Source organism: Mobula birostris, chromosome 3 (genome assembly GCF_030028105.1).
Source record: "Mobula birostris isolate sMobBir1 chromosome 3, sMobBir1.hap1, whole genome shotgun sequence".
NCBI classification, from domain to species: domain Eukaryota; kingdom Metazoa; phylum Chordata; class Chondrichthyes; order Myliobatiformes; family Myliobatidae; genus Mobula; species Mobula birostris.
Window position 1 is genome coordinate 111153647 of NC_092372.1, and position 22846 is coordinate 111176492.

General features: G+C 40.2%; 2 protein-coding genes across 5 annotated transcripts in view; both read right to left on the reverse strand.

The window, feature by feature from the left end:
- ank2b (ankyrin 2b, neuronal) overlaps nt 1-22846 on the reverse strand; it is an 859694-nt gene that overhangs the window by 98044 nt on the left and 738804 nt on the right. For all 4 annotated transcript variants that reach the window (XM_072253201.1, XM_072253200.1, XM_072253199.1 and 1 more), the window contains one exon: nt 18387-18408. In XM_072253201.1, the coding sequence (XP_072109302.1) occupies nt 18387-18408 (22 nt within the window). The remainder of the gene's footprint in view (nt 1-18386; nt 18409-22846) is intronic.
- Nucleotides 7131-12731, reverse strand: LOC140194818 (ankyrin-2-like). Its single transcript, XM_072252101.1, has one exon. It carries the CDS (start codon nt 12729-12731, stop codon nt 7131-7133), a length of 5601 nt encoding a protein of 1866 aa, XP_072108202.1.

Consider the following 22846-nt stretch of genomic DNA (forward strand, 5'->3'; position numbering starts at 1 on the left):
GGTAGACAAAGAAGATGCAGTGGATGTGATGTACTTGGATATTCAGAAGGCCTTTGACAAGGTGCCGCACAGGAGACTGCTTAGCAATATAAAAGCCCATGGAATTACAGGGAAGTTACTAGCATAGGTGGAGCATTGGTTGATCGGCAGAAAGCAGAGAGTGAGAGTAACCGGGTCCTAATCTGTCTGGCTGCCAGTTACCAGTGGAGTTCCACAGGGGTCGGTGTTGGAACTGCTGCTTTTTATATGTATGTCAATGATTTGGACTATGAGATTAATGGATTTGCGGCTAAATTTGCCGATGACACAAAGATAGGTAGAGGAACGGGTCGTGTTGAGGAAATAGAGAGCCTGCAGAGAGACTTAGATAGATTAGGGGAATGGGCAAAGAATTGGAAGAAATAAATGGGCAGACTATTAGTTAGATGGAGAGAGAATTCAAAACGCAAAGGTGCAAAGGGACTTGGGAATCCTTGTGCAGGATACCCTAAAGGTTAACCTCCAGGTTGAGTCGGTGGTGAAGAAGGCGAATGCAATGTTGGTATTCATTTCTAGAGGTATAGAATATAAGAGCTGGGATGTGATTTTGAGGCTCTATAAGGCACTTGTCAGCCCACACTTGGAATATTGTGTGCAGTTTTGGGCTCCCTATTTTAGAAAGGATATACTGACATTGGAGAGGGTTCAGGGAAGATTCCAGGAATGAAAGGGTTACCCTATAAGGAACGTCTGGCAGCTCTTGGAGTTCAGGAGAATGAGGGGGGATGTCATAGAAACATTCCGAATGTTAAAAGGCCTGAAGAGATCAGATATGGTAGAGTTATTTCCCATGGTGGGGGAGTCTAGGACAAGAGGGCACGACTTCAGGATTGAAGGACATCCATTTAGAACAGAGATGCAGAGAAATTATTTTAGTCAGACGGTGGTAAATTTGTGGAATTTATTGCCATGAGCGGCTGTGGAGGCCATGTCTCTGGGTGCATTTAAGGCAGAGATAGATATGTTCTTGATTATCTAGGGCATCAAAGGGTATGGGGAGAAGGCAGGGGAGTTGGGATGACTGAAAGAATTAGATCAGCCATGATTGAATGGCGGAGCAGACGTGATGGGCTGAATGGCTTACTTCTGTTCCTGTATCTTTGGTTATCACCTTTGGCTCAAAAGCCTGATGGTTGAGGGATGTAACTATTCCTGAACCTGGTGGTGAGCCTCCTGTACCTTCTTCCTTATGTTAGTAGTGAAAAGAGAGAATATGCTGGGTGGTCGGAGTCTGTGATGATGGATGCTGCTTTGCTGCAACAGTGTTTCATGTAGATGTGCTCAATGGAAGAGGGGGAGAGGGGAAGGGCTTTACCCTCGATTGACTGTGCTGCATCGACTACTTTTTGCAGGATTTTCTGTTCAAGGGCATTGGTATTTCCATATCCGGCTGTGATACAGGCAGACACACATCCATGGAAGCATGTCAAAGTTCTAGATACCATGCCAAATCTCTGCCAACTCATTGGTAAGTAGAGGCATCTGAGCCTGGAGTTGAACGAGAACAGTGAGCTCTTAGATGATGGTTTTGTATTTGCATTTACTCAGGAGAAGGAGACAGAATCAATAGAAGTGAGGCAAAGCTGCAGTGAGGTCATAAACCATATATAGATTACCGAGGAGGAGGGATTAGTGTCTTGAGGCAAATTAGGATGGATAAATTCCCAGGACCTGAAAAGGTGTTCCCTTGGACCTTGTGAGAGGCTAGTTCAGAAATTGCAGGGCCCTAGCAGGGATATTTAAAATGTCCTTAGCAACAGATGAGGTGACAGAATGTTGGGGGATAGCTATTGCTATACTGATTTTTAAGAAAGGCTTTAAGAAGAAGCCAGGAAATTACAGGCAGGTGAGTCTGACATCAGTTGTGGGAAAGTTATTGGAAGATATTCTAAGGGACTGGATATATGAGTATTTGGACAGGCAGGGACTGATGAGGGATAGTCAACATGGCTTTGCACATGGCAGGACATGCTTAATCAATCTTACTGTGTTTTTGAGAAAGTTACAAGGAAAGTTGATGAAGGCAATGATATTGTGTATGTGGACTAGAGCAAGGCATTTGATAAGGTCCTGCATGGAAGGTTAGTCAAGAAGGTCCAGTTGCTTGGCATTCAGGATGAGGTAGTTAATTCGATTAGATATTAGTTTTGCAGGAGAAGTCATGTATAGATGGTTGCCCCCTTGACTGGAGGCCTGTGACTTGTGGTGTGCCACAGGGATCAGTGCTGGGCCTATTGCTGTTTGTCATCTATATCAACGATAATAATGTGGTTAACTGGATTAGCAAATTTGTGGATGACACCAAGATTGAAGGTGTAATTGAAAGTGCAAAAGGCTACCAGAGTTTGTAGCAGGATCTGGACCAGCTGGAAAAATGGCAGATAGAATTTAATGCAGACAATTGTGAGGTTTACACTTTGCGTGGACGAACCAGTGTAGATCTTACACAGTGAGTGGCAAGGGGTTGAGGGGTGCAGTAAAACAGAGGGATCTGAGAGTACTATTTCATAATTCATTGAAAATGGTGTCATACTCTAAATGTATGGATGGAAATTACAATGGACATTTACAAAATGGAGAAGATAACAGCATCTGTTAATCATAAGTTGGAACAATTTTATTCAAGCTGGAAAAAATAGTTTCACTACATAACACCTCATAGGCCTGATTTTATTCTCACAAGTCAATGAATATGTTGTAAAAAAGATCACTCCCTACTCCGTACATAGTTTTTTTCCTTTGTCTGTTCTTTCTTTCCTCCCCTTTCTATAAGTACATACCTCAGAAAATATTATGTGGAGATTTGTGACAAATATGATGATATGATATATATGTACAGCATCTGAAATACATCTTATGGAAATGTTTGATGATGAAATGCAATTAAAAATGAATTACAAAAAAAAAATTTTTAAATAAAAATAAAAAAGAAAGTGTTGTCATAGGTAGACAGGGTTGTAAAGACAGCTTTGGCACATTGGCCTTTATAAATATAAGTATTGAGTTCAGGAAATGGGAGGTTATGTTGAAGTTGTATAAGATATTGGTGAGGCCTAATTTGGAGTATTGTGTGCAGTTCTGGTCACTTACCTATAGGAAAGATGTAAATAAGATTGAAAGAGTGCAGGGAAAATCTACAATGTTGCCAGGACTTGAGGACCTATGTTATAGGGAAAAGTTGAACAGAGTGTAGGGAAATGAGAGATTTGATACAGGTATACAAAAATATATAGCTAGGATAAGTGCAAGCAAGCTTTTTCCACTAAGGTTGGGTAAGACAGTAACTAAAGGTCATAGGTTAAGTGAGAAAGGTGAAACATTTAAGGGGAACGTGAGGGGAATCTTCTTCACTCAGAGGGTGTTGAAGGTGTGGAATGAGCTGACAGCTGAAATGGTGGTTTCAGTTTTGGTTTCAACACTTTTGAGAAATTATGGATAGGCACATGGATGGCAGAGGTATGAAACTCTATGGTGTAGGCGCAGGTTGATGTGTCTTGGCATATTATTAGTTTGGCCTGGACTAGAGGTGATGTAGTGCTCTATGACTCTTATAACCTGGATAACATCAACTGGGAATACTAGACTGATTCAACATAGTATTGAAAAGGGAATGAAAAACTGCAATAGTCTGAGTGTGCATCACTGAGTATATTTAAAATGGAGGTTGATAGTTTCTTGATTAGTAAGAGCATTAAATGTTATAGGGAGCAGGCAGGAGGTTGAGAGTGATAATAAATCATCCATGATGGAACAGTGGAGCAGATTTGAATGGGTTGAATAGCCTCATTCTGCTCCTATGTCATATGGTGTTATGTCTACTTAAAGACTGAATGGCAAAATTGAGAAAACTTTAAAGAAGGCATAATAAAAAATACTTAAAAAGGGAAAAAAGATAAACCAAGAAAAGTAAATTCCTGAAAAGATCAATTGAGAAAAGGCAAAATACAGCAGAAAATGGAGAGGGAGCGGGTGAAGGAAAATATAAGCTTGGTGGTCAGATCCCGTTGGAGATGGCCGATGGAGAAAAAGGTCATCTCCAACGGGATCCCACCACCAAGCACATCTTTCCTTCCCCAACATTTTCTGCTTTCAGCAGAGATTGCTCTCTTTTCCATTTGTCTCCCCACTGATCTCCCTCCTGGCACTTATACTTTCAAGTGGAACAAATGTTACGACTGCCCCTACACCTCCTCCCTCACTACAACTGAAGGCCCCAAACAGCCCTTCCATCTGAGGTGACACTTCACCTGTGAGTCCGTTGGGGTCATTTACTGTGTTTGGTGCTCCTGGTGTAGCCTCCTGTATTTCGGTGAGACCCACGCAGATTGTGTGTAGATTGGGAGATGCTTCACCGAGCACCTACTCTCCATCCGCCAGAATAAGCGGGATCTCCCAGTGGCCACCCATTTTAATTCCACTTCCTGTTCCTATTCCGAAATGTTAATCCATAGCTTCCTCTACTGTCGTGATGAGGTCACACTCAGGTTGGAGAAGCAACACCATATATTCCATCTGAGTAGTCTCTAATCTGATGGCATGAACATCGATATCTTGAACTTCTGGTAATGGCCTCCCCCCCACCTTCACCATTCCCATTTCCCTCTCTCACCTTGTCTCCTTACCTGCCCATCACCTTCCACTGGTGCTCTGCCCCTTTTTTTTCCTTCCATAGCCTTCTGACCTCTCCTGTCAGATTCCCCCTTCTCCAGCCCTGTATCTCTTTCACCAACTGACTTTTCAACTCTTTACTTCATTCCTCCCCAGCTTCACCTGTCACCTTGTGTTTCTTCCTTTCTTCCCCCACCTTCTAATTCTGAGTCCTCATCAATTTTTCTCCAGTTCTGTTGAAGGGTCTTGGCCGAAACATTGACTGTTTCCATCGATGCTGCCTGGCCTGCTGAGTTCCTCCAGCATTTTGTGTGAGATACTTTGCGTCTCCTTTACCCTTTACAAGCAGATGGTATTTTTTTAAGAGATACAGAATAGGATAGAAGTTTAGAAGAATGAGGGGGGACCTCGTAGAAACGTTTCGAATGTTGAAAGGCATGGACAGAGTGGATGTGGCAAAGTTGTTTCCTATGGTGGGGGAGTCTAGTACGAGGGGGCATGACTTAAGGATTGAAGGGCGCCCATTCAGAACAGATAGGCGAAGAAATTTTTTTAGCCAGAGGGTGGTGAATCTATGGAATTTGTTGCCGCGGGCGGCAGTGGAGGCCAAGTTATTGGGTGTATTTAAGGCAGAGATTGATAGGTATCTGAGTAGCCAGGGCATCTAAGGTTATGGTGAGAAGGCGGGGGAGTGGGACTAAATGGGAGAATGGATCAGCTCATGATAAAATGGCGGAGCAGACTCGATGGGCCGAATGGTCAACTTCTGCTCCTTTGTCTTATGGTCTTATAGAATAGGCTCTACCGGCTCCTTGAGCCAAGCTGCCCAGTAACCCCCGATAACCCCCAATTTAACCCTAACCTAATCATGGGGCAATTTACAATGATCAATGAACTTACTAACAGGTTGGAGGAAACCAGAGCACCCGGAGAAAACACACAAATTTCAGGGGGAGGACTTACAGGCTCCTTATGGCTGACCTCGGAATTGATCTTCCAATCTAACGCCTCAGCTTTAAAAGTACCATGCTAACCACTGCGTTGCCGTGGTGCTCGAACTGTTGCTGAAGTGACCAAATCCCAAACTCAGTTTGTTTGCTGTTAATCAGCTTTCTTCTGTGTCTCAAATCAACCATGTCAGAGTCTAGACATATGTGCTGTGAATATTTTGCACTAATTCAAGTGTCAGGTATCACTGTATGTGTGAATGAAAAAATATCTGCCAGTTTAATTCTACCTAATCTATTAGCTGCAATTAAGCTATAAAAATTATATTGTACTTCATATTTATGTGTATTCAAATATAAATTCAAGAGGACTCAAATCAACATGGGTTGAACATCTGCAAGGGAATATATGACCTAAGCAAATCCTGAAACAAGCTAGCAACTGATAATTGTGGCATTGTTCTGGATTTCAGGTGTTCTTCCAATGGTGTTACAGTATAGCAGATGGAAGGCAAGATTCTCATAACAACTCACTTCCCAGATGTGGATTACAGCACCAATTTTCAGGACTAAAATAATGAAGTCTGCTAATAGACATGCACATTGCAGAGTACTAGCCATTGTACTCCAAATATTATCTTAAATGATACAGCTCTCTTTATACTTGGATGTCACAGTTGTCAGTATTACCAGGTTTGTTTAGCAAAATTGTTGTTTCTGAAAGTTATTGAATTTCAATGAAAAGTAACTGAAAACTTTTAAACCTGTAGATCAAAGCACGATGATTTGTCTACTTATGGGGGCAAGTTCTCCTCTAATCTCCCCTCTGCATTTTATATTGTTGAATTTTAATAAATTGCAACATTTTTATGCTTGTTATACAGCAAATTACCTAAATATTTTAGGCAATACAAATGGTTGAATACTAAATGGAGCTGACTTATCTTTCTCACTCCAAACTGGTAATGCAAGTGCAATTGATGCTAATTCAAAAGAAGCTGGATTTGCAGTGGTATCTCTTTTTGAAATTCAATTTTCCCAGGCTAAACAAGCAAACTTTATGAACCCAGATGAATGTTACATAATGTTGTTTTACATAATGAATGTTACATCATTGTATTTATCTTGTAATTAGAGATTTAAAATGTATTTTGCATACATAATGCTAACCTTACAGTTGTGTGATATTTAACACAAGTTAAAAAGTCTAATCAATACATATAGAAAGAAAATATTTGTTATCCTTTCACAAATCTCTTGAAGTCCAAATTTATAATTTATAAAACAAATTACTAGCAACAAGATCTTTAGAGTTTTTACTGAGTTTCGTAATGCTTGTAATATAAAGTGGGAAAATCAAATTCCAAATAGTCAAAGGTTTCTAGTTGCCAATGCTAGTTCCTTTTAGTGTATTGCCATTATCCTTCTCCGATTCTAATTTAGATTGCCCGTCTTTGCCTTTCCAGCTCGCCAATCTTGAGATCAGTCTAATAGCACATCACAATTATGGAAATCATAAAGCCACAACACAGACACTCACAGGACCACATGAACAACCACAAAAACTTTAACTGAATGAACTGCAAAGCTAACTACAAATTCTGCAGTGCTATAGCAAAATGAACCCGCTAAATGGATGGTACCTTCAAAATGATCATGGCCATTTTCTTCAGGAATTCTTTCAATTTGGGTTTCAACAGATTCATCCCAGATTGGCCTCACATCAAACTGGTCTTCGGGAAGAGATTGCTGTATTTCACTGGGCTGCTCAATTTCTATAATAGAACTATCTACAGCACTGCTATCATCATCTGACAGCACTTCCTGTTCTCGCTCTTCCTCTGTCAGGCGATCCACCAATTTTGAAGCCTCATCACTTATCTCTTCAAAAAATTCAATTGAATGTTTATAAAGTTCAAAGAATGTATCCTTACTGCCTTTAGTAAAACTAGTAGCAGCTTGTGAACTATGGCTAGCTTTGGTTTTCACTGGAAGCCTTGATTGGAATGATTTTGATTTAGAATTTTCTGATGTTTCTGATCCTGTGGGAAAATGGGATAGCAGTTCTTTTGCATCAGGTTCAGTATCGTAGCTCCGTCCCTTACTCAGAAGTTTACTTTTTATCTCAACAGAATTAATGGCATCCGACTCAGACTTGCTCCGTGGTTCCTGTCTTACTGGCAACCTAGATTTAACCTCATAGGTTCGAATAGTCTCTGAAGTCTTCTTTGCATCTGGTAGCACTGATGAAGCCTTAATAGGAATTCTAGATTTTGACTTTACTAAATCATCTGTAGATCCTTCCTGTGTACTTGCAGGGGATGAACGAGAAGATGAAGATGTCTTATCCTCAGTTGTAGCTGGTGCACGGGGTATTGCAGTTACAATTGCAGTATGCCTGACAGGAAGCTTTGATTTTGCCTCTGTTTGAGTTTGTTGAATAGCTGCAGTAGGAATTTCAATAACTGAACGCTGTTCTTCAGGTGATGAGTCTGATGAATCATCACCACTCTTTATAGCCTGCTGTGAGGAAATGGTCTGGGTCACTGTAGAAAAGTCTAACTGGACATTATTTGTTGATGACTCAGGAGTAGCTAAATTCACCTCATCATCTAATTGGAAAGGTTTTACTTCGGCCACTTCAGGCATAGCAGGGTCTTTCTTTGACGTTTTGGTGGATGCAGAAATGCCCATTTTGATTGGAATTCTTGATTTTTGTTCATTTTTTGTGGCTAATTGTTCATCAGTGCAATTTAACTCTGCTGTGGATTGAAAACTTGAGTTGATAGTAGGTGGTGAATCTGATAATGAACCATATTGTATCTCCGGAGTCTGAGATTGGATAGGTAATCTGTCAGGTGTGGACTCAGTTTCAAGAGATGTCACCTCATCCTCAGTTCCCTCCATTTTTGATGCTTCTATTAAAGTCTCAGTATTCTGATTTTCTCCAATTTGGAAAAAATGGAAGCCGTCATCTCCATAGTTCCTTTTGCTCATATCAATAGCACCACTTCTGGTCATTTCAAATAATTTTCCCTCTTGGAAAAGAAATGGGTTTTGTTCATTGGTTGGTGTACCATCCTCAGTTGGTGTTCTTGCTGGTGTGGTATCAGGAGTTGTACCACGAGATAGTCTGTCGACCATTAGGCCAAATATTTTCTGCTCTTCCTCTTTAAGGCGAGCTGCAAATATCTCATCATCTTCTCTTATTGTATTCCAAGAGTCAAGATCAGCCTCTGTTTTAGTTATTATTATTTTGCTTAGTTGTCCTTCAGCTTCTTGGCCTGAGAACATGTCCTGCAATGTGGATTCATCAGTTGGAGCTGCTTTATACTCTGAACCATCAATTACAGCTGATGCTTTTATTTCTACAGTTGCCTCCTGGCCCTGTTGCTTTTGGTCATATGGTTTTGCTTTATATTCTTCAGATCTGCTGTCCACCCACAGCTCATCTCGTTTTTCTGCCGCCTGGTCAAGGCGTTGAACATCTTCCTCAGTTAGAGTATCATATTCTTGTATTTCAGGCATGAAATGTGATGCCTCTGAAGAAACAGGCTCTTCAATGGACTTTCCAGAGGCTGTGGAAGAATGATGAATTTTAACAGTTGCATTAACATCAGGCACTGCACAATCTTTGTTCATGCTTCTGTTGTTATTTGTTAAGTCTATTCCATTATCACCTTCAGCTATTTGTTCACTTGATTCTTTTTCATGATCTATTATCTTAAAGGTATATTTTTTGCCCATTATAGGAGGAAATTCTGCATCTTCAGGGCTAGAACCTGGGTAGAGTGGAGATGCAGGTTCAACTCGAATGACTGGCTCCAGAAGCAGTCCACTTCCAACCTCTTTGCTTAGCTGAGTCAAATCTGGCTCACTTTCCGAAGAGGAGGAGCTCTTTCTACGTTCAGCATGAGATATGAATATAACTTCGGTTTCTTCTACATTGGTTATTACAGAGGGTGGAGACATATCAGAAAGCCTCTGTTCCTTTTTACCTTCACGTTTTAATCTAGCATCCTCTTCTAGTTCATCAAATGTTTTAATTTTGGCTGCCATTTTAAACATCTCCTCTTCTGGTGTAAATCTTTTCTTTGATTCACTGTCTGGGGAATCATCATCAATTTCCTCTTGGATTTCAGGAATCACAATTGGCTTCTCAGCAACTGATAATATATGTGTGTCAGGGGTTTTAGGTGTGACTTCATAACTGATCTCCTCAGAGCTTGGAGTTTCAGGTGAAAGAGGGCTCTTTCCTGAACTTTCCATTTGAGAGATTTGGTCCAAACTATCTTCCTCTGCACTTCCATCAGGTGACAAAAGTTTCCTTGCTTCTCTACTTATGGGTCCTTCTCCCTGCATGTCTCTGAAAACTCTACTCCTGGCAGACGTGGATTCCAAAGGAATATCCATTCTTTCATTTTTTTTCTCAATGGAAGCTATTTTTTCACTTCTCTGTGCCACAGAAATTGCTGTACTTAACTTCTGCTCCACAGGGCTACTTTCAAGGGAATCTGGACATGGTGATTCTTTGATAGGGCTTGGCTCAAGTGAATCTGGGGATTTGTGCGAAGTTGTATCAATGTCATCCTGTGTGGGACTACCTTCTAGAGAATCTTTATGGCTGATCATAGATTCATCTGCCGTAGGACTAAGAGTATCAGCATCAAGTGAAACTCCAGTTAGACATAAATCTAACAGTTGATTTCTTGCTGTGCCCTCTGGTGAAACTGAGGTTACAACTGGCAAAGCACTGTTTTGGTCCTTTTCTTTAACTGAAATATCTGGAGCTAATAATTGTACTACTTCTCTATCTGACACCGAAACAGAAATGTCACCATCCTTGCCTTTGGATCTACTGTCCAGAGAAACATCATGAACATCATAAAGAGACAAAGATTCTGGTTCTTCCTGGATAAAAGCATCCTTTTCACTCGTATCGTCTGCAGCTTTAAGGGCAGAGACAGATTCACTTGTGGTCTGCTCATCCACATCATCTAAGAGAGATGTGGCTTCAGTTACTTCTGCCAATTGCAATTCATCATAATCTACACAACCAGAATCTACAGTTATCTCTGTATTGGTGGCATCTAAAGATTCTTTTGTTACCTTTACTTCAGTAATTGCATCAGTTGAGACTATATTTTCATATTGTGCAGAAGCTGTATTTTTCTCAAAGCTTTGGTCCCCACTATCTATTCTGACAGCATTTCCAGCATCTTGCCTTTCTGATGGTTCCTGATCACTTTTCTTTGGTGAAAGGGAGAAACTTTCAGGGCTTGTCTCAGGCGTCTCTGCAAGACCTTCATGTTTGTAACTCTCCTCTGAACTAATCTGAGGAGTACCATCACCTAAGCTAAAACTTGGAGAGTCAGCAATGCCTTCATGTTTTAGGCTTTCAGAACTGTCATCAAGGGCACCATTTTGTAAAGTTATATCTGGTGTAAATTCATCTTTCACATAATCTGGTGGAAAACTAATATTCAGATCTTGGTGAACTGGGCTTGTAACTACCTGTTCAAGGTAAAGTTCGGCATCTGGTGTATCTGATTTTTTTCTAAATTGTTGATATTTGTCATTATCTTCTAACTCCTCTTTAATAACATCGGTGAAATCAGTGGATGTCTTCCTGTCTGGACTGATCTGTAAATCACTAGTCACTGTTATTCTACTGCTATGAGTTTCACTTTGTTTTTCGTGGTCTTCAGTAAAAACTGATTCAGAGTTTTCTAATGTTTCAGAAGTAGCATCATATTTGTCAATTGTGAGTACCTTCTTATCTTTGCATGATGGTATCCTTTTCCTTTCTCTAACAATTTCCTTTGTGCCTTGTGAAATTGCACTAATTGGTGCTATTCCATTGTAATCTCTGTGTAATGCATCCTGTGAAAGCACTTGTGACTGAACTTTCCTTGAAAGCTCTACGTTATCTGCTTTTTCTTTGCCAGCTCTAAGGGGAGGTAAATTTTGTTGATGTTCTTTTTCTATACATGCATCTATTTTTTTAAATTCTTCCAAAGATCGTTTTTCTGCTTCTGAAACATCAGATGAATGTTGAAAAAGTCGAGTCATCTTCTTAGATGGATCTTGTCCTAACTGAAATGCTTTCATCAGTTCACGCACTGACATGGTTTCTTCGAGCCTTTCTGTAACAGCAGAAGCAGAAGCAGAAGCAGGAGTCTCTTTGGAAGTAACTCGTTTAATGAAAATTTCTTCCCTTACCACAGCCTTTGCTTGCTCCCTTTGTCCTTTTTCAGCTTCCACACGTTTCTGAAGAGCTTTGACCTTCTCTTTTATAGAACCAATGGGAGTCTCTTCTACCACAGGTGAGGTAGATTCTGCAGCACTTGGAGGCACCAATGTTACTTCTTCCTTGGTGGAACCAGATTCAGCACAAGTATTCTGTTGCACGTCTCTAGCCTCGTTCTCAGTTTCTGTAGTTGGGACCTGAAATGCAGGATCCTTAAAACACACTGTAGTGCTTTCTGCCTTGAATCTCTGAAATACTGGTTTTACCTTTCCCATATCAAATTTACTTTGGTCTTTTGCATTCTGTGACACTTTATGTTCTTCAAGATCCATACAGCTTGAAGGTTTGGAAATCGTCTGCTCTGTTTCTCTTTTAGAATCTTTGGTAATATATGTTGCATCAAATCTTTCTTGGACAATATCCATTTGGCAGGTGGCTAAAGGTTTTGTTGCTACCTGGTTTAAATACGTATCCAAGTCAGTTTCTAAATAGCCCAACATTCCACTCATGTCTTTCACAACTTTCTCAACAGGTCCTCTATCAATCCGGTGCTCCACAAACGGAGCTTCATAGACCTCTGCTGGTACTTCTCGTTTAACTTCTTCTATTTCTTCATCGCTGATAATAACCCAGTTTTCTTCTAGTTTTTCACTTCTTATAGTACCAAAGGTTTCTTGTATAGATTCTTCACCTATACATGTTCCACTTCTTAAAATCTCACTCACTTTTTCCAAGTCTTCTTTCACTTTTTCTACAATTTCAAATGGCTCACCTGGTTCATCTTCCGCAACCTTTGCTAATTCTTTTACCTCAATGGGGCTTCCTTTACTTCCTGCTGTTGAGTCTGTTTTTAAAATTTTAGTCACCTTGATTAAATCTTGTTTCATTTCAGATACATCTGAAAGCAAGTCTGGGCTTGCCAGCACAGGGACATCATGGACAAGGTGTGTTTTTATGGCTGAAGAAATCTCAGTAGTTACAGTCTCCTCCTCTTCATCTTTAAATGTTTCAATTTTTACAAATGGGATTCAAGAAACAGAAATTGGAAAATGTAATTGTGGTGACACATTACAGGTGCTGAAGGGATGGGTGAAAATAAGAAATGGATTTTTGAATGATGGATGGGTCTTCAGAGGGTCTGCAGGTGGGTACAATTACGAAGCAAAGCCAACTCAAAATTGGGAAATAACAGGCAGGAAATAACTTGCTTTATTTTCACCAGAACACATCCACACCACGTACCAAAGCAACAGCAAATTGAATTAACCAAGATACCACCAAATTAATAAACTGAAATAAATAGGAGCAGTGGATTCGCACAGAGATAGGCATCTCAAGATTGTTTAAATGTAACAGATTCATGTCTAAAGAAAAAAAGGTCAGAAACCACAGAAAGCTGATTTCCTCTCAAAGAAAGCCAGTACTAGCAAACTGTCAGAACAACATTTGTTGCCCTCCATTTAAAAAAAATTAATTTTAAACAAGAGCTTTTTTTTTAGGAACTAGAACTAAAAAAAACCATATTAAACAGCACATTAATTGAACCAGCTGCAAACCGGCATTTCAACAAGAAGAATATCAAACCTAATGCACATAAGTGTAAAGAAAAAGCTACTTAAATTAAGTAAGATCCTTTCCTTGGAACATCCTAGTTGTTCTGACAACTAAACAAAAAATAAACACTTTTGCAAATAAACAAAATCAATAAAACAGGATAAACCAAAAGATAATCTACTGAAAGAAATCAAAAAATGTAACCAGTTGATGAAAGTCAGAAAGCAAAATATGGTGGATAGAGCAAAATTAAAATTTTGCAACACTCACACAAACACACAGAAAGTTTAAGCCAAGTTATTTCCATGCAAAACTAAACAGGACAGCATGAGGCATACAATCATATGCATGCAGTAAATAACAAGGACATTTTTAAAAGTTATGTGGCAATGTGGTGAAGAACAGTGGTTGATGTTGGCTATTTGCAATATGTTTCCCAGAAATGGCAATTTCAATTAAACATAACAATAAAATCCAACATAATATTTCCCACATATGAGGGCAAAACAAATGGGCTGGTCAAATCTTCTTTCAAATTTAAGAAAGATTTATGAGGAAATTTATTTTAGGGTTTATTGTATGTTCTGGAATGTCTAGTGGCTAATTTAATATTAGCAAATAATTTTTTGTTCAAAATATCTTGGCTGAATTTATATTGATAAGCTGAAACGAGCTGAACTTACATTACACTGCATTTGGGGGAGCATTTTTTTTTCTTCAGCTTTACATTTCAGTACAACAAATACCACCCACCAAAAGAAATTAAGGAAAAGGACCACTGTAATTCAGCAGACTCCTCTCAATTGTTGAATGAAGCCGATCTAATTTTTATGCACCTAACTGCCATATACTTCAAAGATGATGCCATAGAACAGAAATAAAATCCTTTGGAAAATTGTGGTTTACCTTGACAGAAATGAATTGTTGTTGTGTGAGATAAAAACCTTTTTGATGAGCAATATTAATGGTATGTGTATTGTTCATTTAACTTTGACCCAAAAAATTGGATCAAAGGCACCCTCATTTAAAAGGTGTCCATCAAGTTTCCCTCTGTTGGTTGCCTATTTTACTATGGATTCTTCCAGCAATTTCATAACTGCAAGTCAGATGTTAAATTTCGTTTCCATTTTTTTTTTGTTTTTAATTTAATTTCATAACTCTTGCTCTCTTGCTCCCTGAAAGTTGCCTCACAGGTGGATAGGGTACTTAAGAAAGCTTATGGGGTGTTAGCTTTCATAAGTCGAGGGATAGAGTTTAAGAGTCACAATGTAATGATGCAGCTCTATAAAACTCTGGTTAGGCCGCACTTGGAGTATTGTGTCCAGTTCTGGTCACCTCACTATAGGAAGGATATGGAAGCATTGGAAAGGGTACAGATGAGATTTACCAGGATGAAGCCTGGTTTAGAAAGTATGCATTATGATCAGAGATTAAGGGAGCTAGGGCTTTACTCTTTGGAGAGAAGGAGGATGAGAGGAGACATGATAGAGGTGTACAAGATAATAAGAGGAATAGATAGAGTGGATAGCCAGCGCCTCTTCCCCAGGGCACCACTGCTGAATACAAGAGGACATGGCTTTAAGGTAAGGGGTGGGAAGTTCAAGGGGGATATTAGAGGAAGGTTTTTTACTCAGAGAGTGGTTGGTGCATGGAATGCACTGCCTGAGTCAGTGGTGGAGGCAGATACACTAGTGAAGTTTAAGAGACTACTAGACAGGTATATGGAGGAATCTAAGGTGGGGGCTTATATGGGAGGCAGGGTTTGAGGGTCGGCACAACATTGTGGGCCGAAGGGCCTGTACTGTGCTGTACTATTCTATGAGTTTTATCTTTTGACTTTCTCCTTTTCCCTCAAAGTAAAAGTATAACTCATAGAAACATGGAAAACCTACAACATAATACAGGTCCTTTGGCCCACAAAGCTGTGCCGAACATGTACTTACCTTAGAAATTACCTAGGGTTACCCATAGCCCTCTATTTTTCTAAACTCAATGTATCTGTCCAGGAGTCTCTTAAAAGACCCTATCGTATCCCCTCCACCACCATCGCTGGCAGCCCATTCCACGCACTCACCACTCTCTGCGTAAAAAACTAACCTCAGACATCTCCTCTGTACCTACTTCCAAGCACCTTAAAACTGTGCCCTCTTGTGTTAGCCATTTCAACCCTGGGAAAAAGCCTCTGACTTTCCACTCAATCAATGCCTCTCATTATCTTGTACACCTCGATCAGGTCACCTCTCATCCTCCGCCGCTCCAAGAAGAAAAGGCCAAGTTCACTCAACCTATTCTCATAAGGCATGCTCCCCAATCCAGGCAACATCCTTGTAAATCTCCTCTGCACCCTTTCTATAGTTTCCACATCCTTTCTCTAGTGAGGTGTCCAGAACTGAGCACAGTACTCCAAGTTGGGTCTGACCAGGGTCCTGTATAACCTCTCAGCTCTTAAACTCAATCCCATGGTAGATGAATGCCAATGCACCGTATGCCTTCTTAACCACAGAGTCAACCTGTGCAGCAGCTTTAAGTGTCCTATGGACTCAGGCCCCAAGATCCCTCTGATCCTCCACACTGCCAAGAGTCTTACCATTAATACTATATTCTGCCAAAATGAACCACCTCACACTTATCTGGGTTGAACATCTGTCACTTCTCAGCCCAGTTTTGCATCCTATCGATGTACCGCTGTAACTTCTGATAGGCCTCCACACTATCCACAACACCCGCAACCTTTATATCATCAGTAAGTTTAGTCACCCATCCCTCCACTTCCTCATCCAGGTCATTTATAAAAATCACGAAGAGAAGGAGTCCCAGAACAGGTCCCTGAGGCACACCACAGGTCACCAACCTCCATACAGAATATGACCCGTCTACAATCACTCTTTGCCTTCTGTGGGCAAGTCAATTCTGGATCCACAAAGCAAGATCCCCTTGGGTCCCATGCCTCCATACTTTCTCAGTAAACCTTGCATGGGTTACCTTATCAAATACCTTGCTGAAATCCATATACGCTACATCTTCATCAAGGTGTTTAGTCACATTCTCAAAAAATTCAATCAGGCTCATAAGGCACGATCTGCCTTTGACAAAGCCACGCTGACTATTCCTAATCATATTATGCCTCTCTAAAATGTTCATAAATCCTGCCTCTCAGGATCTCTTCATCAATTTACCAAACACTGAAGTAAGACTCACTGGTCTATAATTTCCTTGGCTATCTCTACTCCCTTTCTTGAATAAGGGATCAACATCTGCAACCCTCCAATCCTCCAGAACCTCTCCCGTCCCCATTGATGATGCAAAGATCATTGCCAGAGGCTCAGCAATCTCCTCCTTCGCCTCCCACAGTAGCCTGGGGTACATCTCCTCCGCTCCTGGTGACTTATCCAACTTGATGCTTTCCAAAAGCTCCAGCACATCCTCTTTCTTAATATCTATATGCTCAAGCTTTTCAGTCCACTGTAAGTCATCCCTACAATTGCCAAGATTCTTTTCCATAGTGAATACTGAAGCAAAGTATTCATTAAGTACCTCTACTATCTCCTCCGGTTCTCTATACACTTTTCCACTGTCACACTTGATTGGTCCTATTCTCTCACGTCTTATCCTATTCTTTTCTTTGTAACTCTTTTGATTTTAATACAGAATCTTTTAGGATTTTCCTTTAACTTTTTTGCCAAGGATTCCCATTCCCACTCCTCCCTTATTTTGTTCTTTTTCCTCACCATACCATCAAAATCCTTTGTTAACAAGGGTTCCCTAATTCTATCAATCTTGTCCTTCACTCCTGCAGAAATATGTTGGTCCTGAATTCATGTTTTCTTTTAAAAAGTCTCCACTTGCTGGAAGTTCCTTTACCTTAACCTTTCCTAACTATTGATGAAAGCCATCAAAATTAGTGTTGCCTCAATTTAAGGCTTTAGTATTTGGGCCAACTCCACTTTTTTCCATACCTACATTAAAACTAATAGAATCTTGTCATTGGTCTCAAAGTTGCTCCCTCAATGACAATTAAACACCTGTCTTGCTTTGTTTCCCAAGAGGAGGTTGAGTGTTGCTCCCTCTCTAGTAGGTCATTGATGCACTACTTAGGAAAGTTTCCTGGATACATTCTTGCTCCATATAACCAGCGTGGTTTTGCTTTCACCAATACCAGGAATTTTTCAGAACTAGTGTCTGAAATTTTAAAAAATTTGAACAATTTTACAAATTGCAGTATTTTCTGATTGTTAGATTTCCTGTGGAATAACCAAGGCAGGTTCCAGATCATTGGTAACTTTAACACACCTTGGCATTATTTTGGTCTATGTGCTTTGCCATGTAAATGCATGGTTACACTAAAACCATTACCATAATAATAAACTCAGTAGAAAATTTCCCACAAAATTAATTTTGGGAAACTTTTATCAATATTAAGAGTACTCAACATGTGTGCAGAACTGCAACCCTACAATACAACGAAAATATTTAATAGTCTGAGGTACCTCCAGGGATGCCAACAAAGTGATTTATAAGTTGTTGTTAGGTATTTCTATTTAATTTTTGGCTTTAGTCCTTAGTATAAAAATGTCAACTGTACTTCACCACAGTAGATGCCATTCTGAATTTGGAACAATTCAAAAAGAAAATTGAACAAAATGTCATATGAGACATGGAATAGGCATGCCCTCTGCTCATCAAGGAGCATGTAATTTCATACTTAATGTGAAAAACAGAAAGAATTTTATGATAATGCCACAGGCACAGCAGGACCATAAGGGATGTTAAAGGAAAGTGGATGTTCAGATGATTATTTAGTTATTAATCCACATAAGCATACGTTAATACTGGTGTTTTAATCAATTAAACAATTATTAAATATAATTAATATGAATATAATTACTGATATATCTACAAGCATTAATAGCAGGTTGTTAAATTATTTTAAATATTATATACTCTCCTGATATTATTAATTTTGTTGTACATACAGAAATTATTCTTACATTTATCTTGAGTTCCAGTCACCTGCAAATAATAAAAGGACAAAATAAATACATAATGATCTTCATCAATTACAGTCTTTTCTTTTTAATAGTTTTGTTTTGGATAGCTAGCATGACTTAATGGAAAAGGAGTGGCAAAAAAAAGCCACCTTAATCACAATCCCTTATAATTTCAAATTCCCTGATGTCCCTGATTGAACGGAGATCCAAACAATTGAAAGTACAAAGCAACACACATAAAATGCTGGAGGAAGTCAGCAGATCAGGCAGCATCTATGAAAATGAATAAACAGGCAATGTTTCAGGCCAAGGCCCTTCTTAGGGACTGAGAGGGAAGGAAGAAGATGTCAGAATAAAAAGATGGGGGGAAGAGAAGGAGGCTAGCTGGAAGGTGATAAGTGAAGTCAAGTATGTGGGAATGGTCAAGGGCTGGACAAGAAGGAATCTGATAGGAGATGAGAGTGGACCATAGGAGAAAGGAAAGGAAGAGGAGAAACAGGGAGAATTGATAGGCAGGTGAGAAGAAGTAAAAGGTCAGAGTGTGGAATAGAAGAAGGGGTTGGGGGAAAATCTTTTTACCAGAAGGAATCAATATTCATGCCATCAGATTGGAGGCTACCCAGATGGAAGATAAGGTGTTGCTCCTCTAGCTCATCAAGGTGGCCTCATCTTGGCACAAGAGGAGGCCATGGACCAGCACATCGGAATGGGAATGGGAATCAGAAGTAAAATGTTTAACCACCAAGAAGTTCCTCTTCTGGTGGATGGAGCGGAGGTGTTCAACGAAGCGGTCCCCCAATCTATGATAGGTCTCACCAATGTAGGGGAGGCCATATCAGAAGCACTGAGGTACAGTGACCTTTGTGCTGCAAAACACATTCTCCAATGGCTCAGGGCTAATATTATCAACAATGTCAGAGAATTACTTCAGTCAATTTTATTGTACATAGATGCATACCTTTTTGGCATATGTAAAATAATATATTTAAAACTGGACAACAAGAATAGAACATAACACAAATAACATTTCCAGTACTTTTTCTCAGCAGCAGTATCACATTCTGTCATTTAAAAATTAAGTAGTTATACAAAGCCACAAAATAGTCCATTTTGACGGATGATGTTGCCAGGTGATAGTGCTGAAGATGTAGTAGCTGGTTTACAAACAGAGGCAATGTGAGGAGAGGCTGTTGATTGGACAAAATTGCAGTCAGCAGAATGTGACGCAATGCAAAAGGTGGACAAAGTCAAAAGAGGTGAATACAGGACTGAAGGCATTATATTTGAATGAGCACAATATATGGAATAAGGTAGATGAACTTGTAGCACAATTGCAGATTGGTAGGTGTGGTGTTGTAGACATTACTGAATCATAGCTGAAAGAACACTATAGCTGAGAGCTTAATGTCTAAGGATACAGATTGTATCAAAGGGACAGGCAGGAAGGCAGAAGGGGTGGTGTTGCTGTGTTGGTAAAAAATAAAATCCAATCATTAGAAAGAGGTGATACGGGATCGGAAGGTGTTGAATCATTGTGGATAGAGCTAAAGGACTGCCAAGGTAAAAAGGCCATTATGGCAGTTGTGTAGAGAGCACCAAAGTACAACGGGAGACAGAAAATGCATGCCACAAGGGCAATATTACAAAAGCCATGCGGGATTTCAACATGCAGCTAGATTGGGAAAACCAGGCTGGTACTGGAATCTATGAGGGGGAATTTCTAGAGTGCATACAAAATAGCTTTTTAGAGTAGCTTATGGTTGAGTCCACTAGGGGATCAGCTATTCTGGATTGAGTGTTGTGCACTGAACTGGAATTGATTAGCAAGTTAAGGAAAAATAACCCGGCGGGGGGGGGGGGATGTGATCATAATATTATCAAATTCATCCTGAAATTTGAGAAGGAGAAGCTAAAATCAGATGTATCAGTATTACAGTGGAATAATTGGAATTAGATCGGCTTGAGAGAGGAGTTGACTGAAAAAGTACATGGGCGAAGATGACAGCACTGCAGCTAAGGTTGGAACTAATATGGAAGGCACAGAATATAGACATCCTAAAGAAGTAGTGTTCTAAAGGAAAGATGACAGAACTGTGGCTAACAAGAAAAGTCAAAGCCAGCATGAAAGCCAAAGAGAGGACATATACTAGAGCAAAAGTTAGTGGGAAGTTAGAAGATTAGGAAGATTTCAAAGGTAAAGATGGAATACAAAAGAAAGAAATCCAATAATATTAATATATAATACAAAAAGATACACCTAGCAGTATGGTGGATGTACCAGGTGTCATGGGTCATGAGGTGTGTGAAGTTACCATTATTAGAGAGAAGGTTCTTGGGAAACTGAAAGGTCTGAAGGTAGATAAGTCACTTAGACCAGATGGTGTACACTCCAGGGTTCTGAAAGAGGTTGCCAAAGAGATCGTGGAGGCATTAGTAATTGTTTTTCAAGAATCACTAGATGGTTCCAGAAAGCTGGAGAATTGCAAACGTCGCTCCACTTTTCAAAAAGGGAGAGAGGCAGAAGGAAGGATACTATAGACCAGTTAGTCTGACCTCGGAAGTTGGGAAGATGTTGGAGTCGGTTATTAAGGATGAGTTCTCAGGGTAATTGGAAGATAAAATAGGCCGTAGTCAATGGCTTCCTCAAGGGAAAATCTTGCCTGACAAATCCATTGGAATTCTTTGAAAAAACAACAAGCAGGGTAGACAAAGGAGAATCAGTTGATGTTGCATACTTGGATATTCAGAAGGCCTTTGACAAGGTGCCACACATGAGACTGCTTAACAAGCTACAAGCCAGGAAATGTCAGGAAAGATCCTAACATGGACAAGGCAGTGGTTGATTGGCAGGGGGTAAAGAGTGGGAATAAAGAGAGCCTTTTCTGAGTGCCTGCAGGTGACTAGTGGTGTTCCACAGGGGTTTGTGCTGGGACCAATTCTTTTTATGTTATATGTCAATGATTTGGATGATGGAATTGATGGCTTTTTGCAAAGTTTGCAGATGATAAGAAGACAGATGAAGGGGCAGGTGGTTTTGAGGAAGTAGAGAGGCTACAGGAGGACTTAGACAGATTAGAAGAATGGGCAAAGAAGTGGCAAATGGAATACAGTGTTGGGAAGTGTATGGTCATGCACTTTGGTAGAAGAAAGGATTGACTTTTTTCTAAATGGAGAGAAAATACAGAAATCTGAGACCATAAGACAAAGGAACAGAAGTTGGCCATTCGGCCCATCGAGTCTGCTCCGCCATTTTATCATGAGCTGATCCATTCTCCCATTTAGTTCCACTCCCCCACCTTCTCACCATAACCTTTGATGCCCTGACTACTCAGACACCTATCAATCTCTGCCTTAAATACACCCAATGACTTGGCCTCCACTGCCACCCGTGGCAACAAATTCCATAGATTCACCACCCTCTGGCTAAAAAAATTTCTTTGCATTTCTGTTCTGAATGGGTGCCCTTCAATCCTTAAGTCATGCTCTCTTGTACTAGACTCCCCCATCATGGGAAACAACTTTGCCACATCCACTCTGTCCATGCCTTTCAACATTCGAAATGTTTCTATGAGGTCCCCACTCATTCTTCTAAACTCCAAGGAATACAGTCCAAGAGTGGACAAACGTTCCTCATATGTTAACCCTCTCATTCCTGGAATCATTCTAGTGAATCTTCTCTGTACCCTTTCCAACGTCAGCACATCCTTTCTTAAATAAGGAGACCAAAACTGCCCACAGTCCTCCAAGTGAGGTCTCACCAGCGCCATATAGAGCCTCAACATCACATCCCTGCTCCTATACTCTATTCCTCTAGAAATGAATGCCAACATTGCATTGGCCTTCTTCACCACTGACTCAACCTGGAAGTTAACCCTAAGGGTATTCTGCACGAGAACTCCCAAGTCTCGTTGCATCTCAGAACTTTGAATTCTCTCTCCATTTAAATAATAGTCTGCCCATTTATTTCTTCTGTCAAAGTGCATAACCATACACTTTCCAACATTGTATTTCATTTGCCACTTCTTTGCCCATTCTTCCAATCTAACCAAGTCTCTCTGCAGACGCTCCATTTCCTCAGCACTACCAGCCCCTCCACCTATCTTCGTATCATCAGCAAACTTAGCCACAAAGCCATCTATTCCATAATCTAAATCGTTGATGTACAATGTAAAAAGAAGCGGCCCCAACACGGACCCTTGTGGACCACTGGTAACCGGCAGCCAACCAGAATAGGATCCCTTAATTCCCACTCTCTGTTTCCTGCCAATCAGCCAACACCCTATCCACGTATGTAACTTGCCCGTAATTCCAAGGGCTCTTATCTTGTTGAGGTACAAAAGAACTTGGGAGTCCTTGTGCAGAGTTCCCTAAAGGTTAAATTGCAGGTTGAATCTGTCCTAAGGAAGCCAGATACAAAGTTAGCATTCATTTCAGGAGGCCTAGAATATAAAAGCAAGAAT